This window comes from Macrobrachium nipponense, chromosome 19 (assembly GCF_015104395.2).
Source record: "Macrobrachium nipponense isolate FS-2020 chromosome 19, ASM1510439v2, whole genome shotgun sequence".
NCBI classification, from domain to species: domain Eukaryota; kingdom Metazoa; phylum Arthropoda; class Malacostraca; order Decapoda; family Palaemonidae; genus Macrobrachium; species Macrobrachium nipponense.
This window is the reverse complement of record NC_061088.1, coordinates 2,944,671-2,963,401: the sequence shown is the minus strand read 5'-3', so window position 1 is coordinate 2,963,401 and position 18,731 is coordinate 2,944,671. Positions and strand designations below refer to the sequence as shown.

General features: G+C 33.7%; 1 protein-coding gene across 1 annotated transcript in view; it reads left to right on the top strand.

The window, feature by feature from the left end:
• The first annotated feature begins 2,426 nt into the window (after positions 1-2,426).
• The window catches only part of LOC135213649 (beta-hexosaminidase subunit alpha-like), an 18,398-nt gene continuing 2,093 nt past the window's right edge, over positions 2,427-18,731 (top strand). The window contains exons 1-11 of the mRNA XM_064247694.1: positions 2,427-2,496; positions 4,898-5,039; positions 8,749-8,839; positions 10,295-10,426; positions 10,794-10,960; positions 12,407-12,562; positions 13,280-13,392; positions 14,783-14,837; positions 15,917-16,066; positions 16,613-16,738; positions 18,680-18,731. The exon at positions 18,680-18,731 is cut by the window's right edge and continues 48 nt beyond it. Of these exons, the coding sequence (XP_064103764.1) occupies positions 2,487-2,496; positions 4,898-5,039; positions 8,749-8,839; positions 10,295-10,426; positions 10,794-10,960; positions 12,407-12,562; positions 13,280-13,392; positions 14,783-14,837; positions 15,917-16,066; positions 16,613-16,738; positions 18,680-18,731 (1,194 nt within the window). The 5' untranslated portion in view covers positions 2,427-2,486. The remainder of the gene's footprint in view (positions 2,497-4,897; positions 5,040-8,748; positions 8,840-10,294; positions 10,427-10,793; positions 10,961-12,406; positions 12,563-13,279; positions 13,393-14,782; positions 14,838-15,916; positions 16,067-16,612; positions 16,739-18,679) is intronic.

Below are 18,731 nucleotides of genomic sequence, written 5' to 3'. Positions count from 1 at the left end.
TAGCTGGCCTCCTTTCCCCTTTTTTAGGCACTTTTTTTCCCAGTCACATTAAACATTCAGAAGACTTTTGTCACAAATTCAGAGAAGCACATGTACCACTTCACAACATAAAACTTTTAAGCCTTGATATTGATTCCCTGTTTATAAAAGTACCAGTACAGGACGTTCTTCAGTTTTTGAGGGAAAAAGTATCCCCTTATTCAGATCATTTCCCATTGACGCTAGACAAAATAATAAAGTTAGTTGAATTATGTGAATCCAATAATGTATTTTCATAAGGGGAATCATTCTATAAGCAAAAATTTGGGTGTAGTATGGATAGTCCTTTAAGTCCTGTTTTAGCCAACCTTTACATGAAATACTTTGAAACTACAGTAATAAATGCAATAAAACCCAAAAACATGCTGTGGCAATTTTAATTAATTCTTTTCAAAATTAAATGCATTAGTGCCCAGCATCAAATTTAAAGTTGAATGGGAAACAGACAACAAAATTCCTTTTCTTGATGTTTTAATAATCAGAGACACGACAGAATACTAATTTACCATATACAGAAAACTAACGTTCTCACTTTCATAAATTCGCTACTTCAGCTATCATGACATTCCTATCAAGATAGGCGTAGCCAGCAACCTATTCTTAAGAGCCTTACGAATTTGTTCTCCAGATTTCCTGGAAAAAGAACTTGAATTCGTAAGCAGCTTTCGTCTTTAAGGTATCCTGACCATATAATTGAGAAAGCAATTCACAAAGCAAACGTAATTTTCTACCGACCCCTCAAGACCCAGAGACACACCCAACAATAAAATTAAAATTCCACACCTGGACAGGATTAAGACGGTGACCCAGACCCTCGGAAAATCTAACCCTTTTGCATTTACTTACCCAAATACCTTAGCCAAATCCCTGATTAACGTCCAACAAAAGACATCCCCCAAGGACACAGGCGTTTACAAAATCCCATGCCTGGACTGTGACCAATCTTACATCGAATTTACAGGAAAATCACTTCCCCAGTGATTAATACAGCACAAACGGTCAGTTAGGTATGGACAACAGAACTCAGCTATTTTCAACCATATAAATGAGCATAACCATAGTATGAACTGGAATTTGTCACATATAATTTATAGCAGCAACTGCCGGTACAAGAGTCAAATGATGGAATTGGCCTTGATTAAAGAGAGGCAGGTAATGAATATCTCAAAGGGAGCATGGGACACAGATATCATCGACAAGGTTTTCATTCAACCGATGCTTAAGAAGATTAAAGGAAGATTATCAGCGGTCTTGGTATAAATACCACCTTTTCTGTAACTTTTCTCATTCATCTACCTGAAGAGGGAGACAGCAGTCTCTGAAATATAGTCTTTTCTCTCTATATTTTGGTGTTTTTATGGGCTCCTTTTATTATATATATATACACGTATATGTGTGTGTGCGCATGAGGTTAATGCAAAAAAAAAACAGCATCTACTGACCTGAACTGAATATAGAATTTAAGCCAAATATGCCAAGCACTGGCACCTACAAGGTCATTCAGCGGTGAAGCAGAAATGGACAGTAAAAGGTTTGAAAGGTGTAAAAGGAGAAACCAGACATACGTATATTTGTTTTGTAGAATTTATACAATTTCTTTAGCAACAGTTTAAAGTTTACTACAGCTGGAATTTTCGCGTAAGCACGAGGGCTAAATTTTCATCGGAGGGCTATGAATCATACAGCCTCTGCGAGGAGTTATAACCTGTACTGGCATAATGCCAGTTAAATCTCACGTTGACACCAGTAACTCTCTTACAATGATATTTTTCCTCACTTTATAAAATTTCTAACTCCCTCTCTCTCTCTCTCTCTCTCTCTCTCTCCATGCGTGAATTGAATGCATAGACGGTAGGTATGTTTATCTGGCAGTCGCTTATTTCTTTCATAACCGCACGTAAGAATGACTTAATAACCAGATCACTGAAAGGAAAATTTGGAATAAAATATTCAAGAGATTCAAACTCAACTCCAAAAACTATGAATTTGCCATTGTAAAAGAAAAATTATATATTAAATATGAGTCGTAAAATCCGAATTACTACAGTTACGTTGGCCCCACTCCAAAAAAAAATCTAAGAAAATACTTAGAATCTAATTAGTCATTGCAAAAGCTATTATTATTTGAAATATTCAAGTTCAAATCGCGTTTTCTCTACCTATTCACTCATCAGTACCCAGACATTAATAACAACAGTAAGGCAAGAAAGGTAGAATCTAATTAGGATAAATGCAAAAGCAATTATTTTTTGAAATATTCAATTTCACAAAGTGTTTTCTTTACCAATTCGCTAATCCATACCTAGGCATCAATAAAAACGATATGGCAAGAAGGGTTTATGAGGTAATCAATACACTAGCTGGCAACTCTCAAGTCTCGAGGGAATAAAACCGTCGGCTGAGATGCCACAAACATCCACAAGGAATCGAGAGACGAGACAAGTGACATGTGGAAAGGTTAGTGGTGGATGCTCTTTCTCTTATCTTGAGATAACCAACCGCTATCTTATTTCTCTTTTGAGAGAAGCTTCTGATGTTAACTGTACCGTTTCCCTCGAGATATTGTACAGATAACAGAATCTAATTCTGTCGAAGAAAATGTCGCGGGAATGTAATTTTGAAATTTATGAAATTTACTTAAAGCAAATACACGAGAAGGTCTTATCTTACTCCATGGAATGGAGTAAGATAAGACCTTCAGCCTCATACTTTATCTGCAAATTCAGTATCTACAGCCATCAGATGTAGATACTATTTTACGCACGCACACAAATATGTATATGTATGTATGGAGATATATATATATATATATATATATATATATATATATATATATATATATATATATATCGATGTGTGTGTGTGTGTGTGTATGTGTGCATATATAGATAGATTTATATATATATATAATATATATTATATATATATATATATATATATATATATATATAAGTCTATCACATTACCATGATTCATATACATATATCGAACTACAAATGTCCTTTAATATCTAATTCGCTCTGCCTCGGAATTAATATATTTTCATACATGTTTAACCGAGGGGGAATTTATTAAGCGATAATAGATTGGCGATCGACAGGCGCGAACCATCGACCTCTCAATTCCAGGACTGGAAGTGAAGCCCCAGACCACCCCGCCACCGCAAGAGATATAAGTATATGCCGCCTCCCACCTCATATACCTGTCGCGCACAGGTGGCGGGGTGGTCTGGGGCTTCACTGCCAGTCCTGAAATTGAGAGGTCGATGGTTCGCGCCTGTCGATCGCCAATTCTATTATTGCTTAATAAATTCCCCCTCTCGGTTAAACATGTATGAAAATATATTAATTCCGAGGTAGAGCGAATTAGATATTAAAGAACATTTGTAGTTCGATATATATATATATATATATATATATATATATATATATATATGTATATATATATATATATATATATATATATATATATATCTATTTATCTATGAATATATGCATATATATACACACACACACACACACACATATATATATATATATATATATATATATATATATATATATATATATATATATATGTGTGTGTGTGTGTGTATATATATATACATATATATTATATATATATATATATATATATATATATCTATCTCCAGTAAATAAGGCACTTTGATTAGGGGTGACAAAACAATAATGATAACGTCATAACGGTGTTACCTAGCTGTACAGTCAACACATGTTCCAACTCAAACGATAACAAACAAGCAGAGAAATGGAAGAAAAAAATAAGTGCCATTTCGTGCCTTACACCTTGTGAACCAATGCTACGATAAGCAGGTGTTGTCATGATTATCCTAAATTAATCGGTTTAGTTTTTGCACCGTTTGAGGGGCATAGTCTTTTTTTTTTATATTGCCATTTCTGTTTGGTCATCATGACTGATATTTGTGTCCAGTTTCTGAATATAATTTTTTTCTGGTTTTAGTTTTCTGTAAAAGAAAACTATTGCGTCGGCTTTGTTTGTCCGTCCACCCTCAGATCTTAAAGACTACTGAGGCTAGAGGGCTGCAAATGGGAACATTAATCATTGATCCTCCAGCCATCAAACATACCAAATTGCAGCCATCTAGCCTTAGTAGTTTTTATTTTATTTAAGGTTAAAGTTAGCCATAATCGTACTTCTGGCAGTGCTACGGGTACCAAGAACATAGGCCACCACCGGATAGTAGTTGAGTTTCATGGGCCGCGTCTAAGAGTTTTATGGCCAGTGGCTGAGGCCACCACCAGACAGAAAACTCGATTACTCTTTTATTCATCTTAATAAATTGTCAAGATGAGATCATTAAGTTCGGTTTCAACTAAAAAATGCATTTGCAACAGACTTGCTTGCAATTAATTTGTTTCCACTGGTAAGTCTGTTCGTCAGTCTTGGAGTTCAAGTTATGAATATTTTAAAACACTGAAACCCTCTATCGTACGAATTTACAAACAGGACACGGAATCTGCATTTCGATTTTTGGGAACTAAGTCATGGACCCGTAAGTCCGGCAACAGTAGATTTCGATGCTGGCCCGTAGCAGGGGTGTCAACCTTACCGAGTTGTCTTATTGCAACCAGTCTTTGCTATGTTCTCGGTTCACTAAATGAATCTCACAATATTGTGTTTGCTGACTAATTTCAAATTCGAGTAGATATTTGCCTCACCATTCAAGAACATAGTTGTGAAATTAGTTAATATTCTTATTGCTTACCTTGCAAAGCGTCGACTGGCTTCGCCACCAGAGGAGTTACCAAACCGCTAGACCGAGCGTCTTCAAAATAACAAATGAGAATCGTCTCTCTCCTTTTCCCTTTCATTACAGAACTCTTCCTACTATGCCTGGCGTCAGGCACCGCCCTCTGCGGGTATCCTTACATCACGCCCACCCAAGGGCAAGTGTGGCCCCGCCCGAAGGAGGTACAGACCAGCCAGACGTATTTCAAGTTGGAACCAGAAATTTTCAAGTAAGTCTTCATAAAAGGAGAGACCAGGTAAGAAAAGCCGCGACCTTTGAATTAACTTAATCGATGTGCTTATTTAGTGTTTAGTTAATTTCTTGAGTGGGTTTTGAATCTCGTTGTGAATAATTGTTAATCATAACACTACGCTCTCTTTTTCATCTGGACTTTAGGCAAAATAGAATGAAATTCACATAAAATATAATGTTAAATGTTTATCCTGAAACTGTTTGACCTTACATTGTTTTGTATAAGAAAAAAAAATCAACTTTTTCCTCATGTATTTAAAGATTCTTGTGTTTGCATGCAAAGGATTGATAGTCCATTCAATAGTAAAATGCTGTGGGAATATTTTTAGAATTTCACCTCCTTCCCTTCATGTTGTAATAACAAGTCAAAATGAAGTGAGAAAATTACGAAATAAAATAAAAATAAATCTGAGAAAATAATATAAAAAATAAAGAAAAACACGGAAATAAGCAAATAAATACTTTTATTACACAAAGAAAACAAGCCATGATGACAGATGCAAATAAACAGAAATATGAAAAAATTTAATAATGGAAATTAAATAATTAAACGTTCCGTCTCTTATTCGGTTTGATCTACAAAGCCTAACGTAGGACAGAATAGAAACATTTGCCAGGCTGGATGAGAAGGTGATATAGCTTTAGAAGGTTTGTTTAAGAAGGGAATCTATCATTTCTTTGGAGATTTAAAGTTAATCAAATAAGAATCATAACAAAAAACCTTAACCCTGAAACTATAAAAAGGTATGAAGGAGTAACGAATGAAAATAACAAGTATTGATTAAAAATAACCATAATAAATTAACAATAATAAATGGTAAAAAGATTATAGTAATTGCTGATGAATATATCAGATATTCAACTACGAGTTCACTGCATTTGATGATAATTTCGTATCTACAAATGCACGTCAAATTAGTATTCACTTGAAGCGATATGAAAGTCTCAGATAACGAATGTCTCTTCTTATCTTCTCATTTTGGCCTGAAGTTGTGGTTGTTTGCTGTCGTTCTTAACAAAAACAACAACAAAAATAGATGTGATGATTTTGGATAAGTGATTATATCATAAATAAATTTATTCCTTATATTTGCCGAATCTGAACATTAAAAATCACGTGTTCGCCTCTTGGCAAATTACAGATTGTGATTATAAAAAGCTGGATATTTTCGGTCACTAACATCAACACTCGACCAAAAACCGATCAGAGTTAGCAATAATTCAGCATAATCTAAAAAATTTTATAATCGGCAATAATTAAATTTAATAAAAATATGTTTCATCATTCTAAAAAAAAAATAAATAAACAATATCCGTCTCTCTCTCTCTCTCTCTGTCTCTGATATACGTTTCTCATCACTGAATTTTTATAAAGTTCTCCCCACCTTCTCTCTCGCTCTCTCTCTCTCTCTGCTCTCTCTCTCTACTCTCTCTCTCTCTCTCTATATTATATATATAATATAATATGTGTGTGTGTGTGTGTGTTGTGAATATATATATATATATATATATATATATATATATTATATATATAGAGAGAGAGAGAGAGAGAGAGGAGAGAGAGAGAGAGAGAGAGAGAGAGATATATATATATATATATATATATATATATATATATATATATATATATATATATATATATATATTTATGTGTGTGTGTGTGTGCGTGTGAATATATATATATATATTGTTACGAAGTGCCAAGTATCTGGTTACTACACTTACCATTCATTAACTGATACCTCACAAAAGCCAGACACCTGAACCCTCATCACAGGTATTAAACGACTGAATACTCTAAAGGCAACAGTGATCCCTTAACAACTTACCAGTATTGCAGAAAATCAGACTAAGTTCATCAAAACAGGTGTGAGGTAATCTTGTAAGTAATTAAATTAATCAAAGGGCATCACTCCATCAACAACTTTAAAAGTCTAAGTATTTCCTTGATTTCAAAAGTCTAAGTACTTCCCTGGTTCTAAGTCACTTCAAGTAAATTGAAGGAAAACAGATTAATCACCACTCTATGTTTCTACCTAACATAATCATAATCATTTGCAAATATACTGGTTATAAATGAAAACACTTATAAAAATTTTAAATAAAAAGATTTATTATTAAACTCGAAATTTATAAGTGAAATTCACAGTATCAGGGAAAATTACTCCTACTTGAAAACAAAGTAAAGTTTAATTAATTCTTGAATTAATTAAGTAAAATTAAATCAAAATTAATTTATCACAAAATTCAAGAAAATTAATTCAATCAAAATTCAAAAGTGTTAGGCAATAATTGAAAATTTGAAATTAATTCACAAGTGCTAAACAATAATAAAACTTGAAAAGAATTCTAAGTAAATGCAAATTAATTCACAAGTGTTAAATTTAATTAAATGTGCAATGATTAAGCAATGAAAATAACTAAGTCAATTAAATTGTGAATCCAAATGAAAATATAAAATAAAAAGGCACACTTCAACAAGAAAATGAACAAATGCACAAAAAATGAAACAAACACAAAACACAAAAATTTGCAATGTGTAAAAGTGTAAATCTTTTCACTCAAAACATCGTAACCATCAGTTTTTACCATACCTTCGTAACCATCTGTTGTTAGTTATTAGTTAACCACTGTTCCTATCCGTTATTAGTTGTTATCTAACCCCTGTTCCTATCAGTTATTAGTTTTTAGGTATTAGTTGCAACTAATAAAAATATAACACACTTTACCTTATTATACCAACTTCTTCCTTCAAAAAAATTCACTTTCACAAAAACCAGGCGCCGTTACGAAACAATGTTTGTTCAGATTCCACAAAAAACACTATTTAACACTAAACAAACTCTAAGAAATATCAAATATGAAATGCTCAAGTTACGAGTGACCAATTTACGTTATGTTAATATAATCTCAAGGATGTCGAGGGAGAGGGAGAGAGCGAGATGAGACGAGAGTAGAGATACGAGAGAGAGAGAGAGAGAGAGAGAGAGAGATCTGAACGCCTCGAGTATCGAAGATGTAATGAAATTCTCTTCCTTACGGAAGCTGGACAGTGGATGACGTTTTTGGCAATAATGCTTCCAGAAGTTCGAAATCTAACTCAACTTTACATACAAAATGTGCAATCTGCACGTGGCTTTGATCAAAGACATACACGTACAAGACCAGTATACAATAATGTTCGTACCCGATCGAGACGAAGTCGAGCGATAATCAAGACTGACATGTTCAGATAACAACGCGAAGACTGGAGCTCGCTTATCAAATGTGTTGACAGATTAGGAAAGCAAACTGAAATCTCGGAGTTCCTCCAATCTCACAGTGCTGACATAATAGGGAAACAATCGTAGTTTCAAATGGACAAAGAAAATCTCTCTCTTTCTACATTCTACGTTATATATATATTCTTTTACAATATGTTATGCGAAATCTGAACACACATTTAAAACATCCTATCTCTAAGCTATCTAGGAATCTGAAAAAATGTTGCACAATTCTACATAACATTTTATACAGTCACAGAGGAAATATATGCATTTTGAAAGTAGCAATATATAATAATAATATATCTATATAATATACTATTATATATATATATATATAAATATATATATATATATATATATATATCTATATATATATTGTGTATGTACAGATATTCTATACACCATACCTTTAATTTGCAGTTTCACCGTGAAAGCTCACAACTGTGACATCCTTGAACTGGCAATTGCGCGATATTCAGCCATAATATTCTCCAACCCAAGTGACAGAAAGGTAAAAATGACTATTGTTTACCAGAAAATAGAAGTGCTATAGTATATTCACTTTAACCGTGCATCTAATGTCTAGGTCCGTCCCTGACGACGCTCCTGATTGGCTGTTGATAAGCCAATCACAGGGCTAGAAACTCTCAGTCTCTCTCCTGAGGATACTTTTGAAAGAGGAATCCCTCAGGAGAGGTGGGACATGCATACTCATCCTGTATATGTGAACTCTCTCGAGGGACTGGGAGTTTCTAGTAGTAGCAGTAACTATTTTTGAGGTTTTAAATGATATTTTCAGAATTTATTTAACTTCGTCTTTGCGTCATATCAAATATTTATCAGGGACTGAATTCAGTTTTAGCTCTCGATATTTTCTTGAAAAAGTAAATGAGTTTAATTTAAAGACTTTATTATTGTTATAATTATTATTATGAATATCATTACTCTTATTATTATTATGCTTAGGAAGCAGACACTCGTAAAATAGAAAAGTTTCTATACAAGCGTAACGCTGCTGAAGTAGCCATCACTTTCAAAAAAGTATATTATTATTATTATTATTATTATTATTATTATTATTATTATTGTAAAAATAAAAGGAACTCGACATTTGCTTTAACCCGTAAAGAAAGGAAATTAGTTTACTTTAAATATGTTATTATTATTATTATTATTATTATTATTATTATTATTATTATTATTATTATTATTATTATTATTATATTGCTAATATTATTATTATATAAAAATTATGTTATTTTAAAGCCTTTATTATTATTGTTGTTATTATTATTATTATTATTATTATTATTATTATTATTATTATTATTATTATTATTATTATTATTATTATTAAAAGAAATTAAAAGGAACTCTATATCTTCTTGAACCCGAAAAAAAAGTAAATTAGTTCATTTTAAATATTTTATTATTATCATTATCATTATTATAATTATATAAAACAAATTATTTTATTTTAAAGCCTTTTGTATTGTTATTATTGCTATTACTATTATTATTATTAATATAAAAAATGGAACTCGATATATTCTTTACACCGTAAAAAAATAAATTATCCTAATTAGGAGACACTTATCTTTATCATTATTACTACTACTATTAGCTGTCATTATGATTATTATTATTATTGTTAAAAATTATGGATGCATCGTGAGAATTGATCTTATATTGAGTATCTCAATTTTTTCTTCTTTTTTTTCTTACTCACTTCTCTTGCTGGCTAATATTGGTCAACAAATGGTCAACGTTCGTATATTATTATTATTATTATTATTATTATTATTATTATTATTATTTTATTATTATTATTATTATTATTGATTATTATTATTATTATTATATTCCTTGCAGAGAAACTATTTTAAGAGACATTTATTATTATTATTATCATTATTATTATTATTAATATTGTTATTATTATTATTATTATTATTATTCCTTGCAGAGAGATGTTACCCGTGGAGACACTTTGAAAGATGAGAACTCCGCCCTTCCAATCACCTCTTTGGACATCGTTCTGACCAAGGAGTGTGAAAAATACCCTTACCTGGGTATGAATGAAGAATACGAGATCAGGGTAAGTTAGCATAGTAAAATGAGAGAGAGAGAGAGAGAGAGAGAGAGAGAGAGAGAGAGAGAGAGAGAGAGAATGTTTAGTTTTATGTAAAGGTACCATAGTTATTTTGTGCAGAAGTGATAGTTTCTCATAAAAACAAGAAAATCAGTAGAGAGAGAGAGAGAGAGAGAGAGAGAGAGAGAGAGAGAGAGAGAGAGAGAGAGAGAGGAATTTTAATTATTCTCTAAAGATATTCCTATTGGGTACTTAAGAGCGAGTAGGCCTATTTTCTCTTAAGAACTGAAAAACAACAATACCAAAATCATGACGGATTCAAGTCAGCCAAAATAATAGACACTGATTTCCCCCTTGCTATTCTTTTCGATAGATCGCCGGTTCCAACAATGTGGGAACGGCAACCTTAAACTCGACAAGCATCTGGGGAATCCTGAGGGGGATAGAAACCTTCTCCCAACTGCTGATACCTGACCCCGAGCCTCCAACATATGTGGTCAATGCCACTGTTATCAAAGATGGGCCTAGATTTCCTCACAGGTATTATTATTATTATTATTATTATTATTATTATTATTATTATTATTATATAGCTGTTTCCACGGCGTTTAATCTGTATAGTCTTCTCTGTTCGTCTTTCATTTTTTTTTCATTTTTTTGATGATGAAAAGATTGAAAGACGAATGGCGAAGACTTTATAAATTAAATTCCATGGAAACAACCGTATTATTATTGTTGTTATATTATTATTATCATAAGAAGAGTAAGATGCAAATATAGATAAAGAAAATTGAAAAGGAATGAACACAGACCAATATGGACGAACGTGAACTGCAAAAAAATATCGAGTAATATTACGGTAACGGCGAATGAATCATTAGACCTAAAACCAGTGTTGAAAATCGGAATATATGTTATACAAAATACCTTTTGAGATTTGTGATAACATGTACATACAAGCAATAAATCAGCTGGTCAGGGAATTATATCAAGTGTGATATTAAGGCCTACGTATAGTCAACATTAACGCCATGTTTGTGGAGGATCGCTGAATGCAATACAAAAAGAAAAGGAAATGCATTGTTAACCTTTCTCTGTCAGCTTCTCGATTCTGGTACTTGTAACTTTTAAATAATATAATAATAATTAACACCATCACCATTAATAGATTCCTGAAATAGAATTTATTGCCAGCTAAGAGACTGTCAAAAATTAAACACTCATTTTTAACCACCGAGTAAATCCAGTTAATTCATAGCGTATCTTTTGCACTGACTCCACCAAAACTTATAAATAATTTTGAAACCTTGAAATTTCGCATCCTACACTAAAAGGAATTGCCAGAATTAATTTAATGATTGATTATCGTTCAAAACTCTCATCAACAAAAATCAGTGAAATTTCTGATGAAACAAGTAATATATTAGTTCGCTCGTCTACCAACCTCGATACTCAAGTTCGATCACTGGGCGGGGCGAGGCAGGCAGCCATGGGGCCGTTTCCTTAAACACAGAATTAGTACCTAGGTGATAGTCGACTACTGTGGGTGCAGATAAGCGGATGCAGAGAGACGTAGATGAACAGAATATGGAATCAAATCAAATCTAATAATTTAAGTCGAAAGCGCTGAAAGGGAAATTGAGGGTGAGGAAGGTTTGAAAGGTGTAACAGGAGGAAGACCTCACAGCAGTTGCACTGTGAATCAATTGTTAGGAAAGGGTGAGGAAAGTAAGATGGAATAAGAATATGAACGGAGGTACAGTAAAAGGAATGAAAGAGGTCGTAGCTAGGGGTCGAAGGGCCGTTGCAAAGACCCTTAAGTAATGCCTAAATTAAACAGCCTGAGCTCCGCTGAAGGCCCTGCGGGAAACCAGAACAATATGCCATCTTATCCTCAATGGAAACGGGAAAGCCTCGACGAGGTAATCCTCTGTATCCTCTCTCTCTCCCTTTCTTTTTTCTATCTGCCATATCCTTTCCTCGCAGAGGCTTGTTAATCGACACATCCCGCCATTACCTGCCCCTGCTCCACATCCTGTACACGATCGACCTCCTGGCCATGAACAAGATGAACGTCCTCCATTGGCACATCGTCGATTCTCAGAGTTTCCCCTACGTCAGCGACGCCTTCCCAAATCTCAGGTCAGTTTGGCAGAGGGGCACCAGAAGTTCTCTTTTCTATATATATATATATATATATATATATATATATATATATATATATGATATATATATATATATATATATATTTACATTGTTGGGGGGTTCCAGGTTTCATTGTGACTCATTGCTGCTTGCAGAAGGATCGTTCGAGGTTGCTGCAGTTTTGCTGACTTTTTTTTTTTAGTTTTATGGATTTTGAAACACCAGTCCTTCCTTATATATATTTACACTTTTTGGGGTTCCAGGTCTCATTGTGACTCATTTCTACTTGCAGAAGAATCATACGAGGTTGCTGCAATTTGCTTTTTTTTTCTGGGGGGGGGGGGGGAGGTTTATGTAGCAGGTGCTAAATTTTGAAACACCAACCCCACCCCCTACCCTAATCCCTACCGTGGAAAAGTGACGCTAAAAATAAATAAATATCTATTTATATATTGATAAAAATGTAGGAAAGGAGAGTTTTTCTATCGACGACCTTATTGTGAACCTAACTATTAAAATAATATTTCCTATCTCCTTATCTTCAATCTTTTCTTACATCAAATTTTTTTTTATTGCTGACTCTCCATTTTTTTCAACGCTAACGGCAATGAGTCTTCACATATTTGCGTATCACATTCAACCTTTTTCCATTTAATCACATTACCTTTATATTCCTACACCTGATTAATATCTGATTTCCGAAAATTTCCGCAGCCTCAAAGGAGCCTACAGCCAGGAACGGCTGTATTCGGCAGACGAAATTGGCCAGGTCGTTGCTTACGGGGCATTAAGCGGTGTCCGCGTTGTGCCCGAGTTCGATACCCCAGGTGAGCCTGTTTTTAGACAAGTAAATATTGTTTGTTTTGGGTAATGTCGAATTGCCATTTCAAGTTTTAATTGGAATTTTTTTTTTTTTTTTTTCTTTTTTGTAGCGTAGGGGTCGCTTGGAAATAAGGCCTGGTATTAGTTTAGTTATTGACTCAGATGTACTATGTATGTATGTATACTGAAGGATGAACTTTCTCATTTGTATTTATGACAAAATATATTAGCTACGTGATTTCAAATTAAAAATGAACTATAGGTCTAAAATTGCATCAGTTACAATTGAAAAAACACACGTAACCTACGTCATCAATGATTATTATAATATAATTATAATACAATATATAACTCTTTGTTTCCTGGTTTGGTTACAAACATTTTTCACCCAGTTCCTATATTTAATGCACCTTACTTTAAATACTTTCTCCATAAAGGTGTGGTAAGCAAGACACATTTGACTTATTCTACTATAACTATAGTACAAGTTTCTATCATGTCAACTTCTGTAGTATCTTCTGACACCGTCGATGTTTTTCTAAATAAGATATCTCACTCAGCACGTCTGCAATGAATACTAATTTATAATTGACTAATCATATTTGGTAGGCAATAACTCTCTCTGATAGCTGCGATGACCGTCAGGTTCATTTAAATTGTATTTTACAAGTTTTAATAAGTCCGCCACAGAACTCTAGTTCTTATAGATTTGCTTAGTGAAAAGGACTTTCTTTAAGTTTAAATTCTCACCATCTAAATTATAATAAGCGACCTATCGTTTATGACATGAATGACATTGATGACATGTCACAAATTACCTGTCATTTATGACATGAATGACGGGTCATTTATGTTATTCATGTCATAAATGACATGAATTTATTCATATTTTAATCATGACCGTAGAAGCAGATAAAGTTTCTCTTTACCAGGAGTATGAACAATATTCTGAAATACTTAAACTGAATGTCTCGGTTACATTTGTAACCCATATATAATATAGGTATTTATATCTATACTTTTTTTAAGATCAGTCATAAAATTTATCATATGTGGCATATCCCATTTCACTAATCAAGTCTATTGGGGCTGGTAATAATTTGCCGCTGTTGAATAACAAATGAAATATACTTTCAACTATTATAGGTAATTTTCGGTTCGCCGAATGATTTAGTTTCAAAATGTATTATGAAATATAAGTAAAATTCAAAATTCATTATGTTCTGTAATTTCTCTCCTGACGATCTCTCTCTCTCTCTCTCTCTCTCTCTCTCTCTCTCTCCTAACAGTTACTTAGCAAATATTTCAGGGCATTGCAGACATATTCTTCATTTCAAATCAAATCATAAACATCTTTTAATTTTCAATGTTTTTTTTTTTTTAATATTTGGGCAGGTCACACCTTATCGTGGGGTCCCGGTCAACCTGGCTTCCTGACGCCTTGCTATTCGTAAGTTGAAATTATGTTAATTTTATAATTCAGACTTATTCGGTTTATAATTTCGTAAGTAGGAGGACTACGAAATTCTAGAGACTGTTAAGTTAAAAATCCTATGAAGCTTATCGATATTCAGGACAGTTATAATGATCACAAATGTAATTCACAACGCGCCCAGTAATATTATCCACTGAACGACCATTCGTGAAGAGATAAAAAGCAGAGTAAATGGAATAATAAAATACTCTGCACGTCAGCAGAGAAATGAACAAGATTATTAAAACACGTGGAAATCTTAATGTAATGGGCGTAATGTCTGTAATGGCCTAGTCCGATGGGCATGAAACTTGACAGGGTTATAGTGGGGACCCCTAAGATGGTTTATAATGGAGTTTCATTCGGAGAAGGGATTCCCTGAAATGGAGCGTTCTGCCCGTGAAACGAGGATGGTTGTGCCCATAGACTTAGTTACGTTACGAATTTTCATACATAATTTCTGTATATAGGCTACATATGTTTGTTAGTATATATTTAAGTCTGTTATTTCCAACCATAACAAGCGAGTCAAATTAGTTACGGCCACGAAAATATTTGGCAGTCATTCGTGGCTTCGTTGTTTCGCGTAACGTTTATTCAGACTTTATCAAAATGGTTTTCTCTTCACAGTTTGTTAACATTATTCGTGATGTTTCAAAAGCGGGTCATCCATGAAAACATTTACGACAAGTGAACAGTTAGTCAATTCTTGTATCTCGCGAGGAGGTGCATTATTATATTATTACTTGAAGAAAAATCCAGTTATGTAACTATAGAAATATATTGGAAAACAAACTGTATTTCTACAGTTACGTGACTGGGATTGCTTCCCCACTCGAAGACTATTATTATTATTATTATTATTATTATTATTATTATTATTATTATTATTATTATTATTATTATTATTTGAGAAACAAACCTAGTTATGACTGTAAAAATATACTGAAAAATAAAACCATATTCAATTACTTAACGCTGGAGATGTTTCCCCAATTTAAGACTCATACTACAATCATTATAATTATTATTATTATTATCATCATCATCCTAAGAGGAGGCAAACCAGACGGGACTTTCGGCCCCGTCGACCCGACCAACGAAGCCAACTATGCCTTCCTGAAGACCTTACTGACGGAGGTCACCCAGAGGTTCCCTGACCGCTATATCCACTTGGGCGGGGACGAGGTCAGCTTCAACTGCTGGTGAGATTTGTTATTGGTTCCAGGTCAAAACTGCTTTACAAACAAAGAATATTTAAATGAGAATGATCCCGTGTAAGTCATAATTTCCCTCGTGGGAGGGCAGTACCTTCAGTATGTCTCACACGGTGCGCTGTAGGCAATATTTTAGGTTCTTTGCGGCATCCCTATAGGCCCCTAGCTGCAACCCCCTTTCATTCCTTTTACCATATCTCCGTTCATACTCTCTTTCTTCCCATCTTACTTTCCTGTTAACCAATGTTCCAACATTATTTTCAGCGCAAAATGACCTCGTAGGTCCCAGCAATTGGCCTGTGGCTGAAATTTTGTATTCCAGTTCCAATTCCAAGTTCTTGTTTCTTCTTTTTCCAAACTGTGAAGCACATAGGACTATATAAAATTTCTTAGCTCTTCGCCTCCTTAAAACGCTAACTTGTGCTAGGCTATTCATGATCATTATTTCACTCTACCAAAAACTTATAAGCTTAGAGAGAACAATAATAATCTAATATATTTAATTTTTCTTTTTCAAACCCTTTAACGCCTTAGGGAGAGCAATCCCAACATCACGGACTACATGAAGAAGGCGAATATCACGGGCGACTACGGTAAACTCGAAGAGGTCTACATCACTAAGTTGCTGGACATCGTGACGAATCTCCCAACTAAAAACGGGTAAGTTTTACGAACTCATTACAAACTACCAGTTCACATTGTCCCTTTCAAAACTGATTTCATTATTTTTAGCTTGCTGGAGAGTAATAAGCGTTGAAAATAAACTTTAGAAACAATTTTGAATCGTACGGCTGGCATTTGAAAGAAAAGTACCGAGATGTGGCTTTAGTTTTTCTGCTCAAAAGCAGCATAGATTTTCAATGTCTTTTAAATCTTCACTGTAAGTATTCTACGTCTTTTTAACCTTCAATATTTATTTTCGATGCCTTTTAACATTCATTATAGGTTATCAACTTTTTTTAACATTCAATACTGGTTCAAAATGTCTTTCTAACCTTTATCTTCATGGAAAATCACTGATTTCTGAGATCACCCAGTCTCCATTATTACCTAATAAACCTTGGTTCATAAGCTGAAATCGGAAACTGGATAAAGAGTAGGCAGGGGCTAAAGGTTTTAGATATAGCTCCGATAATAATGTCTAAAAAAATAAAATAAAATAAAGTGGAATAATTATTAACTATTCTCATATTCTGGAAAGTAGAAGCTACTACCCTGTTCTGGCGTAATCTAACCTTGCATGATTACGGCATAGCCTAATCTCAAAAGTCCCGAAGACTATGTAATCTTACGCAAATATATATGATTTCCAAAACGGGCTACTGTCATTGATTTAAAACAGTACTTACCTTTGCTTTCAATCAGACACTTTTGGTGACATTCCCGGGGGGCGGGGGCTGATTTGAAATTAATTTATCCATTAAAGAAAACGTTGTCTCAGGCGCAACAGACTGACGCGAGCTCACTAACTGAACACCGATTTAGAATTTCACAGACACCGAAAACAGCTGAGGACTAAGTGAATAACAAAACTGACGGAATTCAAAACAAAAGTTCCAAGTACCCATAATGCAACTCCTAAAACCAAAACCAACCACGAAGCGTTCGTTACTGTCTTGTTTCTCATTTCCAAATCCTATAGAGAGATCCATCGGCAACTATACTCTGTTTTTTTTTTCATCTGTCCATCCGCCTGTGGTGTTTTTGTATGGTAACACTGCGTCCCGGGCTTTAGATAGTTACATTCAGCTTACATTCAACGATTATAATAATATCCTATTTCGAATGTTAACGGTGTAATTCGCATACAGTAAATTATCAAAACACTTTTCAGTTGTAAATGTAAACCCAGATGTCCTTTTATTTACCTAAAACTTACAAACAGCGTAACTATCTAAAGCCCGGGACGCAGTGTTACCATACAAAAACACCACAGCGGATGGACAGATGAAAAAAAAAAGGGTTTTTTTTATTGTGCAGATTTAAAATTCGTTTACCTAAAAAATGGAAAATTAGGCTGATAGCCTAGTGCCTTTCTTTTTCTTAGTGTGAAAGCAGTTTTTAATAATAATAAAAGATGTCGATATACGCAAAACTGAGAGTTAAACAATGACATATGTGGTTTGCGCTTATGGTACTACAACGGTTACTGATTATGTTGTAAGAAAAAAATAGTGTGTGAGAGTGAATATTTTGGTTCACAAGGGTAGAACACACACACACACAAACGAACACGCGCACACACACACACACACACACACACATATATATATATATATATATATATATATATATATATATATATATATATATAAATAGGATAAAACCCATAAAACACTATTTTAGCGTTACAACCATATATTTCGAGCACCTCCTTCTGCCTTCTGTGCTCCTGATCACTGGTAAGGTATGGACATAGTTGCAACGTTCATATAGTGTTCTATGGGCCTTTCATCTTTCATATACTGTTGTAGCACAGTAAAAGACATTCACACACACACACACACACACACACACACATATATATATATATATATATATATATATATATATATATATATATATATATATTTATATATATATAACTTTTATACTTCTCAGGTATATCATATGGCAAGAAGTGTTCGATAACGGAGTCAAACTCGCCCCAGAC